The following is a 21,801-nucleotide window of genomic DNA, read 5'->3' on the forward strand; positions in this document are numbered from 1 at the left end:
TGAGCTGTCCACTGTTCCTGGTCTCTGTGCTCTTTTATACGATCTATGTTCTCCTGCACCGTCCAGGAACATGGCTTCTTCCAGATTATACAAGGCCAAGGCCATAGGGATGCTTATTTTGGCTTCTTGTTGAGTTTTCTTGGATCAGTATAATTTGCACATTTTTAGGGACCTGTTTGTGTTAGGGTTTTCAGACTCATCAGAGGAGAATATCTATTGAACAAACCAGTATGTTTTTTGCTAGTATTGACCATCTTGCAGTAACTGATTACATTTTAAGAAATAAAGAAATGAGGGGGGAAAAGTCCCCTTTTCTACTAGGGTTGGAGGAGGGAGGGGGGAAAAGGCACAGAGTAATGAAGAAACTAGAAAGCTACTTTGTGGCACACATTCGTGGATTTGCAAGGAGGACAAGGAAGGAGCTGCTGGCACACTCTGCAAGCTCAGAGACACCCTTTCTGTCACAGTCTAGGTAAAGGTTAACTTGGGGATTGGCCTGTTGTCGGGGACTAACAGTAATTTTAGAAGATCATCCAAAGAAAGCACAGCTCTCAATACCTGCTGGTATTTCATCAGTGTTCAGTGTCAACAGTCTTTAAAAAGAGTAAAATAAACATGGTTTAAAAGGAACCAATAGTTCCATAGAAGAGTTGATATCTGTTCAAATATTGAAAACCCTAAATATGATCCAACACTGACTCAATAATCTAAAGTAATTTCCACATAATAATGGGAAAAATACCAGAAGAACAAATCAGAGAACAAATATCTCAAACTTCCCATCTTCCCCCTTCAACAAAAATAAGAGGATGGATTTTAGATTTTAGAAGTTACAGATAAATATTTTTCATTGTTACTTAGACTTAAATTTTTATGTGAATCAAGAAGAGTATTACTCATTTAATTAGCATAAGGACTTTTTTTGTTTGTTTTACTTTAAAACAGTGAAAGAGAAATATACTTTAAAATGGAACAAAACACAGAAAATGCGTTTGAAATGAACAGGATATGGGATTTCGGCATTAGCAATAGTGATTTGAAAAAAAAGATATGACAGAATGCAGTTTTATCAAATCACAATTTAAACTAGTTTGTGATATTCGAAGGAAGAAGAACTTCCAGTAAAATGCAGCATTTATTCTGTCATTTATTCTTTGCATTTTGGTTACTAGCCGTTAAGTGTTTATGTCCCTCCAGGAGAGAAGGAAATGAACTGGCAGTGTCCTTTTCCCCCCAACAAACAGAGAGAAAACTGGTGTATTCTGTATTGTTCACTTGCAATTCCATCCCTGACCTCACTTGCCCCATATGCAGTATTCTCTACCACAGGTACAGAAACATAGCTGCTTGCCTGAGCATTGGTACAGGAAGGTCTTCCCCAACTGAGATAGAAATTAATCTTAGGAATAAGGATCCAGGATCCTTCTTTATCGAGAGTTCTTTGGGGAACAGAGACAGTGGAGAAAAAGTGTGTTTTTCATCATGAAAAGTAAATAAATATAAAGGAGGTATAGGATATGCTGAATTTGGAAATTTAAAAAGTTGACTCATTTAACTTCATTATCTGTGTGAGTGTATAGGCAATTTTACATATCGAAATACTGAAATCTCAGTATGGTGAGGACATGTTTAAAACTGAGCTTTGTTTTGAGATAACTGTAGATTCACATACATTTAAGAAATAAGACATTCCTCTGGCAATTCCACACAAATTTTAGGATGATTTCACGTATATGTGAAACATAAGGAATAGTGCTGTGGACCACAGGAGAAGGGAAGGAAAATGGAATGGGAAGAAATCAGAGAGGGAGACAAACCATGGGAGACTCTGGACTCCAGGAACCAAACAGGGTTACAGAGGGGAGGGGTGGGGGAATGGGGCAACTGGGTGATGGGTGTTAAAGAGGGCATATGTGGTGATAAACCCTGGGTGTTATTTATACGCAGCTAATGAATCATTGAATACTGCATCAAAAACTAATAATGTACTATATGTTGGTTAACTGAACATAATTTAAAAAAACAAACAACAAAAACAAAATAAGACAGACCCCATATGCCTTTTACCTAGTTTCTGCCAATGGTAACATCTTGTAGAACTATAGTGTGATATTATAGCCAGGGTATTGATACAGTCAAGATACAGAACATTTCTATTTTCACAAGGATCCCTCACATTGCTCTTTTATTGGCAACACCCACCCGATTCCTGACTCTCTTTTCCTAAAGCCCCAGGAGACACTAGTCTGTTCTTCATTTCTTCACTTTTGTCATTTCAAGAATCTTACATAAATGGAATCATACTGTAGGTAATTTTGCGCATGGGTTTTTTTCAATCAGCATCCTTCTGTGAAGATTCATCCAGGTTGTCCTATGTATCAATAGTTTGTCTTTCTTTCCTGCTGACTAGTATTCCGAGGTATGGATGTACCACATTTGTTTAACCATTTACCAATTGGAGGACATTTGGGGTGTTTCCAGTTTGGGGGTATTACAAATACAGCTGCTTATACACATTTGTGTCCATGTTTTTCTGTGAACATAAGTTTTCATTTTTCTAGGATAAATGTCCATGAGTATAATTACTGAGACAAATGATAATTGCATGTTTAATTTTTTAACAAAACTGTTTTCCACCCTAACTATTCTATTTTACATTCTATTCTATTTTACTCATTCTTGGGTCATGAGTGACCCAGCTTCTCTGTATTTTTACCAGCATTCTGTGTTGTCACTTTTTATTTTATTTTAGCAATTCTGATAGGTGTATAGTAAATATCTCATGTGGTTTTAATTTTCCTATCCCTAATGGATAATATTATTGAACATCTTTTCATGTGTGTATTTGCCATCTGTATATCTTGCTTTGTGAAATGTCTCTTCAAGTCTTTTGCCCATGTTCTATATGTATAGTTTACTTTTTTTAGGTTTTAGGTTTTTAGGTTAGGTTTTGAGAATTTTGCATGTATTCTAAATTTTAATTCTTTGTCAGGTAGGGAGTTTACAAATAGTTTCACATACTCTTTTCATCTTAATATGTTCTTTTGTAGAGCAAATGTTTTAAATTTCTATTTAGTTTGCTTTATCAGTTTTTCCTTTCCAGGCTTATGCTTTTTGTGTCAAGTCTACAAACTCTTTACCTAGCCCTTTACCAAAGATTTTCTCCTTTTCTTACCCCCAATTTTTATAGTTTTACAATTATACATAATTCAGAACCATTTTAAGTTAATTTTTTTAAAGATATGAGATTTAGGTCAGGGTTTTTGTTTGTTTGGTTGGTTTTTTGTCTCTATTTTTTTTAAATTTGGGGAGATTTTTTTTTTTCTTTTTGCCTATGGATGTTCAATTGCTCCAGTACAATTCACTAAAAAGATATCTTTCCTGCATTGAATTGGTTTTTAACTTCTGTCAAAATAAGTTGGTCATATCTGTGTAGGTTTATTTCTTGGTTCTCTATTTCATTAATCTATGTCTATCCTTTGACCAGTATCTCACAGTCTTGAACTATTTAATGTCTTGAAATCAAATAGACTTGTTCCTCCCGTTTTAACCTTCTATTATATAAATTTTAAATTTTAAAGTAATCTTGTTCATATCTAAAAACCTTGCTGGAATTTTGCTAGGAATTCTGTTAAACCTGTATATCAATTTGAGGAGAATTGATATTTTTACCATGTTGAATTTTCCAATCCATGAACATGGTATGGCTTTCCACTTTATTTAGATATTATTCTCTTTTTTCATCATTACTATGTAGTTTTCATTACACAAGTATTCTACATTTCTACATGTTTTTTTTTTTTAGATTTATCATTATTTCTCTTTTTTTGTAATTTTAAATTAAAATTTTCTTTCACTGTTCATGTCTTCATTGCTAGCATATAGAAACACAACTGATATTTGTGTGTTTATCCTGTGACCTTGTTAATCTTAGTCATTAGTTTCAGGAATTTTTGATAGATTTTGTGTGATTTTTTACATAAACAATAATGTGATCTGGAAATAGACAAATTTTATTTCTCCCTTTCCTATACTATATTCCTTTTCTTCTTTTTTGCCATGTTGCATTGGCTAAAAATTCCTGTAGTATGTTGAATAAGAACTGTGAGAGAAGATATTTTGTATTTTTTTACAGTTTTAGGAGAAAATCCTTCAGTCCTCATTTTTTTTTTTTATAATTTTTTATTTTTTATAAACATATATTTTTATCCCCAGGGGTACAGGTCTGTGAATCACCATGTTTACACACTTCACAGCACTCACCAAAACACATACCCTCCCCAATGTCCATAATACCACCCCCTTCTCCCAAACCCCCTCCCCCCAGCATTTTTAAGTATAATTTAGCTGTAGGGTTTTTGTAGATGCTTTATGAAGTTGAGGAAGTTGTCTTTTATTCTTTTTTTTTTTCTGAGAATTTCTTTTCATGGATGCATGTTGAATTGTGTCAAATTCTTTTCTATATTGACTAATGTGGTCATATGATTTTTCTTCTTTAGCCATTAATGTGGTGGGTCATATTACTTAATTTTCAAATACTGAGCAAAACTTGCTTCCCTGGAATAAACTTCATTTGTCATCATGTATAATTTTTATTATACATTGCCTAATTCTATTTGCTAATATTTTATTAAGGATTTTTAGTCTATATCCATAAGGGATATTGGTCTAGTTTTATTCCTTTGTGCTGTCTTTGGTTTTTATTTTGGTAATACTAGCTATAAAATTAATTACGAAATATTTCCTTCTCTTTTTTTCTAGGTGAAATGATGTATAATTGAGGTCGGTTTTCTTTAAATGTCTGATAGAATTTTCCAATAAAACCAAATGGCCCTGGAGATTCTTTTGGGGCAGTTTTAAATGTATTAAATTTTCTTAATAGTTACTGATCTATTCAAATTATCTATTTCATATTGAGTGAGTTGTGGTAGTTTGTACTCTTTGAGGAATTGGTCCATTTTGTTTAAGCTGTCAAATTTATGTGTGTGGAGTATTTCATATATTTACTTATGCTTTTGATGTCTTCAGAGCCTGTAATTATATATGCTGTTTCTTTGCAGATATTGGTGATCTGTCTTCTCTTTTTCCTTTATCAGTTTTGTTGGTATTTTTTAAGACTCAGCTCTTTGTTGTATTGATTTTTCTCTATTGTTTTTCTGTTTTGAATCTTGGTGATTCCTATTTTTATCTCTTTTTTTAAAAGATTTTATTTATTTATCCAAGAGAGAGGAAGGAGTAAGGAGGGAGAGAAGGATCATGAGAGGGGGGCAGGGTAGAGGGAGAATCAGAATTCCCACTGAGCAGGGAGCCTGTTGCAAGAACCCGGGATCATGATCTGAGCTAAAAGCAGAAGCTTAACAAATTGAGCCACTGAGGGGCCTGATTCTTAATTTTATCTTTATTATTTCCTTCCTCTGCTTGTTGCTCTTACTTTTCTATATTCTCAAAGTGGAGGTTAGAGTATTTATTTGAAATATTTCATCTTTTCTAATGTATGTATTTGTACTATAAATTTTCCCATCATTATTATTTTAGCTGTGTCCCAGAAACTTTGATATTTTTATTGTAATTTTTATTCAATTTATTTTATTTTTTGTTTTCCCTTGATTATTCTTTTTTGACTCATGAGTTATTTAATAGTGTGTTGCTTTAGTTTCCAAGTGTTTAGAGAATTTTTTTCTCTTGCCTTCTGTTACTGATTTCTCTTTGTTCCATTTTGTAGGATTGTACCAGTTCTTCTAAGTTTGTTAGATGTGTGTTGTGGACCAGCATATGGTCTATTTTGGTAATATAGGTAATAAAAGTTCCATCTACACTTGAAAAAAATGTGTATTCTGTAATTGTTAGTTGGAGTATTCTAAATATGTTGGCTTGTGATGGTATTGTGTTCTTCTATATCTTTGCTGAGCTTCTAAGTGTTCTATCAATTGATGAAAAGAAGGGTATATATTCACATACTATAACTGTGTATTTTTCTTTGTCTCTTTCAGTTTACCAGTTTTTGCTTGACTTGTTTTGCAGATCTGTTGTTTGGCACATACACTTTGGGATTTGGTAGATTGGCCCTTTTGTCTTCATAGGGTCCTTCTTTGTCTCTAGTAATTTTACTTTTTTCTGTAGTATGTGTTTATCTGGTATTAATATAGCCATTCCTGCTTTCCTTTGATTAATGGTTGAATGATCTTTTTTATTCTTTTGTTTTCCACCTGTCTATATTAGTATATTTGAAGTCTGTTTCTTATAGACAGCTTTCTTTTTAAAACATTATTTTTTGTTGTTGTTATCCTTGTTTTTTATTGCTCTGTTTTTCCTGTCTTCCTGTGGATTACTTGAACATTTTTTGGAATTCCATTTTGATTTATCCATAGTGTTTTTGAGTGTATAGCTTTATATAGCTTCTTTTAGTGGTTGCCTTTTTAGTGACTGGATATGTATTTTATCACAGTCTACTGTTGATGTCATTTTACCAGTCCAAGTGAAGTATAGAATCTTTACTTCCTTTACATCCCTTTACCCTCCCCCACTTATAGTATATCTGTCGTAAATATTACCTCTACGCACACTCAGAACCACAGCAGATGGTGTTAAAATTTTTGCTTAATAATAAAACATAATTTAGGACACTAAAAAAAGAAAAGGAAAACCTATATATTTACTCATATTTTGCTTATCATGTTCTTTTTTGCTTCCTGGTGTTCCAGTGTTCCTTTTATCACTTCCTTTGTGTTTATAAGACTGCCTATAGCCAATTTTTAGACTAGCCCTGATGGCAACAAATACTTCATTTTCCTTCATCTGAAAGTTCTTTATTTTTTATTCCTGAAGGATAATTTCACTGGTTGCAGGAAACTGAATTGACAGCTCTTTTTTTCAGCACATAAAAAATACTTGGCTATTTCTTCTGGCCACCATAGCTTTTGATGTAAAATATGCTGTCATTCTAAGTGTTTTATATCTGTAGATGAGGTGTCATTTTTCTCTGGCTGTTTTGTAGATTTTTTTTTCTTTATCCTTTCTTTTCAGATGTTTAATCATGATGTGTCTTGACATACATTTCTTCAGATTTATTATATATGGAGTTTAGTCAGTTTCTTTAAATCTATACATTATGCTTTTGGACTGGATTTAGGAAATATTCAGCTATTATTTTTTAGGGACTGTTTCATCCCTGCTTTCTTTCCTCTCTCCTTCCAGAACTCCAGTGACTCAAATATGTTAGATCCCTGAGGCTTTGTTCTTTTTTTTTTTCAGTCCATTTGCTCTGTTATGCAGATTGGGCAGTATCTATTGTTCTATCTGCCGTTAAACTAGTTTTTTCATCTGTCCCTTCCATTTTGTTGAGCCCATCCACTGAACTTTTCATTTTGGTTATTATATTTGTCAGTTCCAAAATATTTGATGCTTTTTTACATCTTCTAATTTTTTGCTAAGTGAGACTTTCAGTTTCTTTCCTGTGGCTTGCTATTTTTTTATTTGCTCCAAACATGTTCCTAATGTTCAGTGAAGCATTTTTAAAATCACACATAGTTTAGAACCCTTGCCAGAAAATTCTAACATCCCTGTCATCTCAGCGTTAGCATCTATGGGTGACTTTTTACATTTTGTTTCAGATCTTCCATGTTCTTGGTGTGACAGGTAACTTTGGATTGAAGCAGGATATTTTCTTATTCTTTTCTGAGATATTTTGTATCTTATTAAAACCTCCTATTTTAGTTGACTTTCCCTGACATCACTCCATTAGGAGAAATGGGGAAGCACTGCATTTTTACTGCCGGGTGGAGGTAGAAATCTAGTTTCCCCACTTGAACTCTGCTGACATCCAGAGAGTGAGCAACTCCTCATTACTGCTTGGCAAGGGTGGGAGTTCCCACCTCCTGTGTGGTGTCCACTAGTAGGGGTTGCCTCATTTGTGCTGATCAATGGTGAAAGTCCTAACTCTCTACTAGGCCCCCACTGATAGCACCACAGTGGGAGGGAGGACACCTCATTACCGTCTAGCTGGGGCAGGGGAGAGGGGTGGATTCCAGGCCTTCCCCATGGTCTCCCACTGACCTCATGAGGGTGCAATGCCTTGTTACCAGTCAACAGACATAAAGTCCTGGTTCCCGGTATGACCTTCTCTGATACCACCTGGTGAGGATGTTAGGATTTCACCTTGGTTAGGGTTCAGATGTAGGCTTCCCACTAATACTTTTTGGTGTGAGTAAGCGGGTCCACAGTTTCTCTTTGGTGTTTGGCTGGAGTACAATAGTTGTCTAAAAGTTTTCTGTCTTGTTGGGCTGTACCTTTCTTGGTTCTTTGGCTAGAGAAACCAGGTTTTTGTTGGGGGCATTTTATTTATTTATTTATTTATTTATTTGTTTGTTTGTTTTGGTCTACTCCCATTAATCTGCCTGGGTTATTAGCCTCTTTGCTTCAAAGTCTAGGATATATTACGCAAAAAGATGACCACGGGTGTTGTTTCTTAGGCCCTGGGGTTGTTAGCCAGTCTGTCTTCTGCTTTCTACCTTTCAGAATCTTGGTATATTTGTTTTACATACAGTGTCCAAATTTTCTCACTTAATAGGAGGTATATAGAAAAGTATGTGTATAATTAGAAATTTGAGATAACATTAGATCTGTCTCTCCTGCTGAGTTCAGAACTTAACTTTGACATAATCTTAAGAAAAATCTTTATGGCAAGATTTAGCAGGGTCTTCCTTAAACCACTAGGATTGGTTTTATTTTTAAGGATAGAAATGGTCCTATTTTATTTCATTTTATTTATTTATTTAGAAAAAGAGAGAACACAGTGGAAGCAGGGGTAGAGGCAGAGGGAGAGGGAAAGAGAGAATCTTAAGCAGGCTCCATGCCCAGCATGAAGTCCAGTGCAGGACTTGATCTCACAACCCTGAGATTATGACCTGAGCTGAAATCAAGAGTCGGACACTTAACCAACTGAGCCACCCCCCTGTCCCAGAAATTGTCCTATTTTAAATTAGTGACAGAGGCACTTATAACCCTTATTTCTTACAGAAAAATACAGTTATTATAATTACAATGTATAGAAAAACAAGTATATTCAAATATACGTCAAACCTTATAATTTTAATATTCGTTTTGTATAGCCCTTACCTTGTTACGTTATTTTATAATTAAGTAGTGGAAAAGAAAATTATATAGTTATATAATCCAAAATGTTTTTCAAAAGTAAATTATTATTCTCAGTGACTGTACATGTCTGTATATCTCCAAAGTACCAAATTGGTATAATTATCTCATTGAATATTTATTAAAAACATTGTATAAAAAACAGTATGTTCTGTCTTTGCACTAGAGAAACAATGAAGAGCAAAACATACATAGTTACAGCTTTAATCAAATGTAGTATTTTTTACAATAAATGGCAAAATAAAAATGAAATCAAATCTTTTATGAAAGCATTTTATGTGTTTTTATGAATAGTGCTGCTCAGGAAAATTAGAATATTATCTCTTTAGTATGGTACTCCAAATACTGTAAATAGAGAAAAACAGACTTCTCAAACAGTGGCATTTATCACCAGTGTTTATTGAAATTAAGTTGAAAACAAAAATTATATCATGAAACATTCCATTGATATACAATGAACAGATTTCAGTATCTTCTGAACTATCTCTTGGATTTTTAATATTGGTTTAGAGCGTAACATGGTTTAGGCAATGTTACCCAATGAAGGCTATGATTGTTAATGGTTTATATTAGCTGAAAGCGGTAAAATCATCCAAGGACTCTGTTAGTGTTAGGATAATAATTTACCAAGACAATTACCACATACTGGAATTTTTTGCAGCTCTAATTCAGTATTATTAATAATGGATAAAATTGCACTTTTCTCAGGTTGCTGTGGGCAGCAGGGAATTACTTCAATGAATATTTCAGCACATTATTTTAATCATTGTTCCACCAAATCCAACTGGGCAATATTTTATGGTTCTTAATTCAGTCTACTAAGAAACCATGGTCATTAAATTGCAAACTATTTGTAGTGAGGTCTATCCTGTGATTTACAAGCCTTGTTAAAAACAGTGTAAAAGAATGAAAACTGTGCCATTAATACTTGTAATTTGATGCTGCATTTGTTACTAAACTCCCCATGATTAATGTTTTCAGTAGATGGAAGAACATTGTAGAGAAAGCATAACTGAGTGTTACAATGCTTAAAATACGAGAATGTTACTATTTTAAGTTTTGGTCATTTGTACAGGAAACGTATGTAAACACAAATGTAAAAGATAAAGATCTCCAAAATCATCTTAATTTTCCATTGAGACCAAGGAAATAAAGCTTTAATGTTGTGTAAAAAATGTATTTCCCATTTTACATTGTTATTAATAGTGATGACTGTTTATTTCCTCATTCCTAGCCAACTGCATGATTTCTGGCGTTTGGATTACTGGGAAGATGATCTTCGCCGAAGGAGACGGTTTGTTCGAAATGCATTTGGCTCCACTCACGCTGAAGCCCTTCTCAAAGCTGCAGTAGAGTATGGTCAGTACCAATGCCTCTTACACAAAAATATTCTGGATATGACATGACTCTTTGTGGTTGATAATTCATTTCTTCCTAGCACTTAAAATTCTCTAGGTTGTAAGTCAAAAATACTGTCTTCTGCTTTATCCTTCGGCATCATGCAGGTGACGCTTAACCCAGTTTTTCGCCTGTGATGTATTTTAGACCTTTCATCTTCTTAATAGAGTTTATATAACTCTATGTAAGACTCGGCATAACTGATGATTACCCAACATCCATCCATCTCATATAGCCTAAACCAAGAGTAAAGTGAATTTCTTTTTCAGTGCCTTTTCAACTTTGGTGACCTGGACACAAGGTGTAAAAAATATATACAATTGTGATCGCATACTCAGACTTAAATATTTTTATGTATAATTTGTATATGTGTACACACACTCATGTATACTATGTTAATATATATATATGAAATATATATACACATATGTGTGGTGTTTTTAGGAATATATATGCACATATTTGTGTATTTAACTGAAATAAATGCCTTATTAATAATCTTATTATGTAACATTTTGTATTATTATTCTATTCTTTTCAGTCTAAAAAATAAAATTAAAATAAATAAATAAATAAATAAATAAAATAAATCCTGCTACAATATGTCCATTTAAGTTCCCAGTCCTCCATTGGGTTGCAAATAAAATTTTAAAAAGACCATCTCACTTTAAAGATATCAATTATCACACAGTAGAACTAACCCTAATTTGTCCTTTAAAAAAGTATAACAGGGATGCCTGGGTGGCCCAGTTGGTTAAGCAACTGCCTTCAGCTCAGGTCATGATCCTGGAGTCCCAGGATCTAGTCCCGCATGGGGCTTCCAACTCAATAGGGAGTCTGCTTCTCCCTCTGACATCTCCCCTCATCTTCTCTCTCTCAAATAAATAAGTAAAACCTTAAAAATAAATAAATAAATAATAAAAGGCATAATAAATAGAAAATACCAAAATATTTTTATACTTTAATAAAAATACTGCATTTTAAAATTAAATTAATATTTTCTGTCTACCTGGAAATCTAAATAGGACGGTTTTGTCCCATTTTTAAGTTCTCTAATAAGTTTAAGTGTGATTTATTATCTCAAAATTTTATAAATTCTATACACTCAGAAAATACCATTAATGAATACTGTTTATTCATTTTTGTTATTAACCACTTTTATTCTTACAATTACTTTGTTATTATTATGTTAATTTTCATTTACTTGAATGTGATAAGTGAGCCATCTGCTTTAAAATTTATGTAATTATAAACATTCATAACTATTCATGTTCTTGATGGATTAAACAGAGAAAATACTTAATCCTGTTAAAAAGAAAATGTATGAAGCTTTTACAATTTGTTGTGCAAATAGTCTGAATTGATATAATAACTTAGTAAGAGTCAAACATAATTAAATAAACACATGAGGATTTCATATGAAACTTATGCCTAAGATAAAAATCACAGCATAACTTTATATAGTAAAAGTAACTAATGGAAAGAATATACTAGAAAAAAATAGAAAAAATTAGGAAAAAACCTTACAGTAGACCAGTACTATAGAGGATTTCTTTAATCAGCAAGAGAGATCACCAAAGGGATTTTAGCACTTAAAGCATTTAGCAGTTAACTTGAGGTATTGTATTTATGCTTAAAATGAGGTATTATCTTTATGCTCTACAAAAGAGATTTTTAGAAATACCTACTTCAAGTGACATGCTTTATAATATGAACTTAAAATAATTTAAACTTCATTGCATATACCTAGTAACTTAGACTTTTTCACCAACTCATCCTGTTTGAATTCATCCCATTTGAAAACAGAAAACTCTAGGGGCGCCTGGGTGGCTCAGTGGGTTAAAGCCTCTGCCTTCAGCTCAGGTCATGACCCCAGGGTCCCGGGATCGAGCCCCACGTCGGGCTCTCTGCTCCGCAGCGAAGCCTGCTTCCCTTCCTCTCTCTCTGCCTGCCTCTCTGTCTACTTGTGACCTCTGTCTGTCAAATAAATAATAAAATCTTAAAAAAAAAAAAAAGAATCTGTTTTAAGAAAATAGAAAACTCTAGAGATAATTTATAGAGTTAGGCTAAATTGATATTATTTGTGATGATGAGTTGCCAAAGGTTTAATTATATAGGATCCACATTTTACTACATTCAGCATTCTATAGGTTCTTTTAAAGAGTGTCTTAGAAAAAAAATTGGGATTCACTGTAAAAGTGGATGCTTTAATTTATAAAATATCTCTATTCTTAAACCATTGTTAAAGCCTATCAGAAACAAATTTTAAAATCTTTTAAGACATCTGGTTGTCAGGTTTTGGTAATATAGTATCTATTGTTAATGAACCTAAACTGAAAATAGTAGTCTAAATTTGAAAATTGAAGGAAGCTCTGGGTGATACTAAATATTCTCTGTGTGTGGTATGAGAGTATTTTAAAATATGTAGCAGTTTATGAATTTTAAATACTGAATCATCATCATCAGTATTCAGAACTTACTATCTCTCCTGAGTTGGGTTCTTTGATAGAAGGAAACAGGGGCATGTTTTTATTTTATTCATATCTAGAACAAAGACCACATGTATGCCATAAAACATCCAAGAAAGCTATATGGTACCCATGCCAAAGTTATTATCACATCCTTTTTCTGGATTAAGGTCATGTGATGGAAGACAAAGGAGAACTAAAACAATTCTACCTGCAAAACAATTCAAGAGCATACCCCTTCAGCCTTTATCACAGTTCACATCAGCAGACTTTTAGAACCATGTAGACAGTAGGGAGTAAAATGTGGAGGATTCTGAAGAGTGAGTGGGAGAGTACTCCCTGGTGTGATCTGTTCAAAGAAATAGAAGGAGGTGGGGCATCTGTGTGGTTCAGTTACACGTCTATCTATTGATTTCAGCTCAGGTCATGATCTCAGGGTCATGAGCTCCACATGGGGCTCCATTCTCAGTGGGGAGTCTGCTTGAAATTCTCTTTCCCTCTGCCTCTCTGCTTCTCTCTCTCTTTCAGTTAAATAAATCTTTAAGAAGAAGAAAAGAAATAGGAATTACAAACTGCCAAGAGAAAAAATGTATTACTGAATCATCCTCCAAGCTCTTTTTTTTTTTGATGTTTCACTTTCTTTTATTAATTTTTTTATTTTTTATAAACATATATTTTTTATCCCCAGGGGTACAGGTCTGTGAATCACCAGGTTTACACACTTTACAGCACTCACCAAAGCACATACCCTCCCCAATGTCCATAATCCCACCCCCTTCTCCCAAACCCCCTCCCCCCAGCAACCCTCAGTTTGTTTTGTGAGATTAAGAGTCACTTATGATTTGTCTCCCTCCCAATCCCATCTTGTTTCATTGATTCTTCTCCTACCCACTTAAGCCCCCATGTTGCATCACCACTTCCTCATATCAGGGAGATCATATGATAGCTCTTAATGTGACTCCTAACTTATAAAGTTCTTTCTTCAGAAGAAATAGGAAACAAATATCAGTAATTATTATAAAGCACTTCACCCAATAAAAATAAGTGTTGAAAACCTTAATTGAAAACATATTTTGTGTATTTTGAATAAAGCTTTTGTATTCACATACTACTAAAATATGCATATAAAAGTAAAAAATTCTGCCCATCATCTGGCCACTCTGCCTGCCTTTAAACATTTAAATATGTTTTAAGTATCTTAGAGTCTAGTGGTATGTAGACTAACACCCAAATGATTGAATGATTTGGTTTGTGTAGACATAGAAAAGGTATATTTTTTGTACAAACCTCCACATTTTGAGAGGACTTGTAGGACAAATTGAAATTCAATATGTTCCTTCCTCTATTTTAAATATTGACACTATTTCAGTTTCCCTATGCATTCTTACTTGAAAGTTGAGCATTAAATACACAGAAACTCTGCTATAATCTCTGGTCAAAAAAAATTTGTATTCCTCTACATTGTGGCAAAAAAAATTCTTTTAGGAACAGAAGGAAATATTATGAGTGGAACTTTCATTGTGGCTAGAAGAGTTTGAATCAGTGATCAAAGTTTTCAGAATTTTAAACAAGTTGTACAAGCTGAGGAGGTAATCTTCAATTACATCGATAGGGAGTACTTACATGGCCATCAGAGCAGCCCCTGGGATTTGAACACTGGTCAGGTCTCTCTGTTCGTTCCTGGCATACTCAGTTTCCACACTGTGAGCCTGGATTCATGTAAGAGAACTGAATCTGAACTAGCAGACTTAATATTTTCTTTAAAAATTTTTTAATTTGATTTTTCTCTAAATTCAGATATTTACATTAAATTTTAGTTAACTTTCATGGGATGGGCAGGAACATTTAGCCATAATTTGAACATTCTTTTCAGACAATTTATGTGTAGTCACAAAGAAAATATATTAACAGGGCATTCTTTTATATGAGCAAATAATCAGAATTGGCTGTATTTTCAAGAAGACAAAAAGGACAATAATTTTGTTTCATATTGACTTTGGAAAGCTTTCCCTTCAAGTTCATTATTAAAACTTTTGGTTGACCTTTTTCTGCTGGAAAACATCTTTAATACTGATGGAGTTTTTCATGCTTCTTAGTAATACTAATGAGTTGAATAATTTATGAGGTTGTCATGTGCAAAAGATTTGGTGTGATTTGATATACTTTCCACCTTGGTGTTGGAATGTGATTAATAAAAACCTAGAGGCATGCGATTTTTTCCTGATGCTTAATGTTCTAATTTTATATGTATTCAGTATATTATTTAGGTATTTTCTAATGGTAAAATTTCATATAAGTGCAAATTTTATTGATGACTGAATTTTCAGACCATAAGGAAGAACATAAAGAACATATTTTCAAACTCATAAATACATCTTCTAACTTTCTTCTTTGGGACAAATTAGCTAATGAGGAAATGATTGAAAAGGGAGGTTTTGTATATTGTTTATATGTTTAAATAAAACCTGAAGTGGTCAACTTCTGGTACATTTTTGCTGCTTAAAGATGATGCTGTCAAAGGATAGTGCAGAATCCTAATAAGTTTGGTTGTCTTTGTGACTGTCGATTATCATTTAAAACTCTGTTTCCCTTCCATAAAATTATAGTGGAACAATGTTTCATCAAAGCCTAAGATTGCAAACTCCCCCATGTCTGTGATCAAAGACATCATCTTAAATAGGTCTGATCAGGCATTGCAGAAGAGGGCAGACTGCTTCAGCTGGAAGAAAAAAAAACATGAAGCAAAGATGACAAAGTTAATCAGTCATTTCTTTGGCAATAAATAGTAAGATATGCTGAGAACTGCAAATGAGAACATCCTTAGGTTCCTCAGAGATGTGTCTCCTTAACACCTGATTTATCTAAGCTTGTGAAGCCATCAAGATATGACCTTGATGAATAAAAAACAGCTCTGTAATGAATCTGGAATTAAATTAGTTTTGACGGTATATGCATGGCTACTGTAATGTGCTACTTGAAGAAATAAGGAAAGCACTGAGAATAAAAAATTCTAATGCATCTATAAAAATTGTTCAGAAAAAAGCTAATTATCTGACTTCTTTTTTAAGAGTTTACAGTTATTATCATATTTGAGAAATACGATTTGATTTCTTTACTTAATAGCCTATTGTTCGTCTTGTGTAGAAACACTAGCAAACATACTGTTCCTCGATAACTCCATTTTAATTGGTGTATTATTAATTGACTCTCCATATTTGGAATGAACTAGGTGATCTGATTATGGTTAAAATAATTCACTGAAAATTGAATGATGTAAACTCTTCGAAAAGAGAGGGAGAAAAAGAAATGTAGGGGACCATCTTTCAGCTCTTTTTGGTGCCAGTGTCATATTGTAATATCATAGCATTCTCTTCAACCTTTGATTCTTTTTTTCTTTTTTTTAAGATTTTTTTCTTTATTCGTTTGAGAGAGCACATGAGTGAGTGAAAGCAAGACTGGGGAGAGTCAGAGGGAGAGGGAGAAGCAGACTCCCCACTAAGAGGAGACCCTGAGATCATGACCTGAGCCTAAGCCAGATGCAGAACCCACTGAGCCACCAGGCACCCCTTTACCCTTTGGTTCTTATAGTCTCTTAAAATAATTAAAACAAATTATATAATTGCTAAGTTGTAAGATATTCTTATCAAATCCACTTCACAGACTATATAGCATTTTTGTATCAACAAATGTTATGGGGCACCTGGATGGCTCAGTGGGTTAAGCCTCTGCCTTCAGTTCAGGTCATGATCTCAGGGTCCTGGGATCGAGCCCCGAGTTGGGCTCTCTGCTCAACAAGAAGCCTGCTTCCCCCTCTCTCTCTGCCTGCTGCTCTGCCTACTTGTGATCTCCCTGTCAAATAAATAAATAAAATCTTAAAAAAACACAAAAAACAAATGTTCTAACAACTCCGTTTTGTGTTGAAGATTCAGATGGTAGGCTTTAAACACATTCAGAAAAAAATCAAATAACCTTACTACTTTAAGAGCATTTATTGAATTTCTTCTGCATGCTAAGCGTGTGCTAAATGCTGGCCTCAGAGTTTGAGACAGTTTCTACCTTCTAGGAGCACACAGTGTAGTGTGGTGCTTTGTAACAGTTGGGGAGGTACACGTGTGTTACGGGCATCTACTGAACAGAGACTGCTGCTAAAATATCCTGTCATGCACAGGAGAGTTTCCACAGAACAATGACAACGCAAATTCAACCCTAAATGTCACTAGTCCCAAGGTTAAAAAATCCTGGTTTACTGAGGAGAAATAGTTATCATAGACAGAGGTAGTCATAGTCATTCATAAAGTAGCACAGGTGGAGAGAGTGACTAACTCTGAGTCTGGTGAGTTGGAGTAGACTTTGCACAAGTAACTACTTAGGAACTGTCTTGTGAGAAGATCAGGTAAGCCAGGAATGGCAGTAGTTAAAGAAATTACCAAGACATGAAGGCATAAAAGAGCCTAACGTATTCCTTTAAATGGCCTCAATATTTTGCATTTTGTGCTCAGCCACTTCATAACGATTTCAGAAAATACCCGATTTTAGATGTGTCATAATCTGCAATATAAACCACTTGAAAACAGGAAATGATATCTTCTATTTATTTCATTTAGAGTATCCACATTAATTCAATTTTGTGCATTTAGTTGCTGGGTTTCTTTTTTTTTTTTTTTTCACTGCTGCTTTTTCAATTTAATTGATAATTGATTAATTTCAAGGTATACATATGGTATTTTAGCCACATCTTTACATCATTTTCAGTAATAACATTGAAGGATGGGAGTCCTGTGAAAGAGGTCTACAAATATGGTGTTTTCAAATTTTGAATTTTTTTCTTATGCCAGCACTTTATTTCCACTTAAAGCATCAAAGGCTGTGTAAGATAGAGAGCTGACAAAATTATATTATTGCTGAGTGGCATAGAACTGTTCATAATCTTACTTATATCCTTTTAGACTAATTTTTCACTAAGTGTATACACAGTTGGCATTTAGAGATAATTACAGCACACTATGATAAATATTTTTTATTGATGTGTATAAAATGCTGTCTGAGCTCAGTGAAGGGGTTTGCCTAACTGAAGAAATAAATTTTAGCTGGACTTGAAAGGGTGAATAGAGATCTTCCTGAGCCAGTAGGTGAGAAGGTGGCCATGTGGAGCAAGGGACCACACCACATGACATAATGTGTCCTGGGAGTGCAAGATGGTGGTGTGTGATGGAACACAGGACAGTGTGGGGACATAGTACAAAATGAGGCTGAAAGACCTGTTAGAAACCATTTTGTACAAGGACTTCTCACTAGGTAGAGCCATTAACGAGTTTTTATTTCAGAAAATGACAGACCAGAGAAGTTAGGTGACATGCTAACTGGTAAGTGGCAGAGAGAACAAAAACTCAGTCTCAACACCCTTCTCTTACTGTACAGTGTGTTCCTGTTGGTACATTTGGAATTTTCTTAACTGCAAGAGCGTTATTGAGCATTTCCCCACTTTAAACTTTACCTGTTAAATTTTGGCTTACTCTTGTATCCTATAGAGATATACAATCCATAAAGACATATCACTACAGATGAACTTAATGTCATTTATAGAATGCACTTCTGTGTCATTTACAAAAATGTACTTTAAAATATTCTGGGTGTTTTTAAAAGTGCTTTAAATAACCAATATCAGCTCCGACCTCTTAGCTATTCCAGTTTTTTTAATACCTAAAAAGAAATTTTTGTTTATTACTTTTTTTTCCCCATGTCTCTGAGCCAGTTACTTATCTAGCCAAAATACCTCCTACTCCCATTTCCCAGGGTTTTAAAGGAAATTTTGCCCACGGAAGTGTGTGACAGGCTTTTTGAAGAAAAAACAAGCATCATTCCCCAGGTTGATACCACCCACTGCCCGGGGAAGCGTGCCCACCCCCTCAGCCCTCCTTTAAGTTGCCCGAATCATCTTTTCTTTCATTCCCAGGAGAGCCAGAACTTTCTTCCATTCTACTACTCATCTACCATCTAATCCTCCTGACTCATCATGCAAAGGTTCTTTAATTCTTTTTTCTTCCTTTCTTCCTTCTTTTCTTCCTTCCTTCTTTCCTTCCTGAAGAGAAACATGCTCGTTGTAGAAAATCTAGAAATGCCAGAGAAGTACAGAACAAGGATAAAAGTCACTACAACCAAGTAAACACAGCTTATTTTGCTCTTTTCGATGGACTTAATTTCATCCTACTCTTTTTCTAAGCGCATTTTAACATAGGAGCCATTATTCAAAGATGAATAATGCATCATTCTGCTTTGTATGATATTTAGAGGTTTCCAAACTGCCCCAAGTTTTCTATATGTTTTAGCATTTTTTCCCACAAGTAAAGTGTGCCATGTGATTTTGAATATAATAAAAGCCTAGTTCAAATATTTAAAAATTATTCTAACTTCATGGCTAATCAAAAGCCTCTCAAGTAATATCCAGTCTAAAATGCACAGGGATTCCACATTTATCATCATGTATATTCTTAAAATATGATTTATCAAATTTCCTTTAAAAAGCACAGAATGCAGTTTTCTGCATTCACTCCATTAAGAAGTTTATTAAGTTAGCATTTTATACTTATATAGTGGTACACTTAAATTCAATAATATTTTCTTGCACCTTTTTAATTGCATTTTTTCAGTTCAAAAATGCTATTTGAGAATATTCCCTTTGTTGGTCTGCTCTAAGAAATATTGCTTACATATGAATATTTTGAATTAGGAATAAATGAAATTCCATTTTTGCTGTCAGAACCAAATTGTAAAAATGCATTGCATGTCTTGGAAAATCAGTATACTCTATTAGCAGGCCTGTCAATATAAAAAGTGCATTCCATTTCCACCTCTTGCTCTAATAACCTTTTCTGTGTTACTCTGAGGCAGTTCACATAATCAGAGTATATTGTCAGCTTACTGGAGTTGGGGAAGCATGAAATGAAAATCACGTTAATATTGATCCAATTCTTTTACTTGCAAGTGTCCTTGATGTCCTTTTCCACTGAGCAATAACTGTTGATGTTAGGTAGCCATTTTCCTATTTTATTTCTTATAGTCCAGTAAATCATTTACAAGCATAACTAATCTGAATAAGAATTTACCACTTAGAATAATTTCTGTGAACACTTTATCTTAATTAATGCCTATACTGCTAATTCTGCATTTTACTATTCCACTGAATATTTTCTTTGAGAAAAGCATACCTGCAGATATAGTGTTTGTCTAGTTTGAAACAAAAGTCTATGCAAGTTCTTCATTGGTAAAAACACAAACTCTGATTTTATGTGCTATAAGAATGTGCTAAAATGAACCATAAGTAACATCAATGATTTATTTAGGCAAGGATTACTATTTTGGAATCAAGTTCATTATAAATTTGAAGCCTGGTATCTTGGGTTTTTAGTTTTTTGGTAGTTTGGATAATACCTCGTTCGGTTATTAAATACATTCTCAGTCAGCAAAAATGAAGTGAGAACCACAGTTAAATCTAATGTATTCAGATTAAAATACCCACAACTAAGAAAGGAGGAATTTGGTGGCTGAGAACTGTCTGGATTCCTTCTCTGTGTTTATTAAGTCTGGTCAATAACCATTCAAATTTTTACTTAAAGTATATTTGAAACAGCAAATAAAAACCATCTATTTCATTTGTGAAAATACTTGCTTTCGTAAAATGATTTTGTGTTGATGAAGTGAGTCTCCTGACTCAGCACTAGGTATAAAAGAGAAAAAAAGATACTTGAGATTTCTAGTCATTCTATTAGTAGTGTTTCATTCAGTATCACTAACAGGCTTTTATCATTAGGATGTTTCTACTGCAAAGTATGAGGGTTTCTTGAATACTGTTCTATATAAAACATGATTTCTTTTAGTCCTTAGTCTTTAGTAGGTCTCTCCTTTTATGTCAGCATTATTTATGTTTTATTGAGGAAAGAAATGCTACGTCTGTGTATAAAGGCAAACACAAAATTTAATTTTGAATTTAAATTATTGACAATGAAACAAATTTACTTTTTACTAAAATAGTAAAGTATGTTGTGTGTATGTGTGATATATATCACACACACATGCTTTCTTGTTAAGGTCAGAATAATATATTTTGAGTCATAGTTTTCTCAATATAGTAAAAAATGTTCTTTCAACTTCTTTGAAATGTTCGACATTATAAAGTTCTCAGCAGTAGATTGATTCGTACCTATTATTGCATGATAACATGTCACCATATCTAATGTAATTAGTTGAGAGTTACATTTATCTTAAAATCTTTTCTTTTTAGTGAAAATTAAATAATATCTCTTAAAGTTACTAAAAGCACTGTTCTATAAAAGTATTTGTGGCTCTGATTTCAGCTTTAATGAGGAAAAAGTAATCTTTATTTTAAAATACCCCAAGAAATTCATGTCATTAATACTTCTAAAGGAAATCATTTAGGTTTGAAAATGAATTGCAGCATTTTTTATATTATTGAAGTATAACTGACATTGAATTGCAACATTTTATCTTATTTACATAGGGGTAGATTTTGTCAAAACAGATTTTACAAGCTAGAAATATCATGAAGTTGTATATATTGAAAAGAATTTTTCTTTCACAAAAGAATGTCATTTGTGAAACTGACTTCCAGATGTTTAGAAACATTAGAATTGTTCCTGATGTTACATTTAGACAAAATTGAAATAAAACTGAATTTCTCTTCTGCCCATTTTCTTCCAGTGATAGAAGGAAAGTATATATTAAATGCATTATCTATGTATAATTCTCTAAAGCAAATTCTGATAACAAC

General features: G+C 33.5%; 1 protein-coding gene across 6 annotated transcripts in view; it reads left to right on the top strand.

Moving 5' to 3' along the window:
• The window catches only part of NBEA (neurobeachin), a 667,546-nt gene that overhangs the window by 430,046 nt on the left and 215,699 nt on the right, over positions 1-21,801 (top strand). For all 6 annotated transcript variants that reach the window (XM_082700384.1, XM_082700385.1, XM_082700381.1 and 3 more), the window contains one exon: positions 10,385-10,509. In XM_082700384.1, the coding sequence (XP_082556510.1) occupies positions 10,385-10,509 (125 nt within the window). The remainder of the gene's footprint in view (positions 1-10,384; positions 10,510-21,801) is intronic.

This window comes from Mustela nivalis (assembly GCF_964662115.1).
Source record: "Mustela nivalis genome assembly, chromosome: 15".
NCBI classification, from domain to species: domain Eukaryota; kingdom Metazoa; phylum Chordata; class Mammalia; order Carnivora; family Mustelidae; genus Mustela; species Mustela nivalis.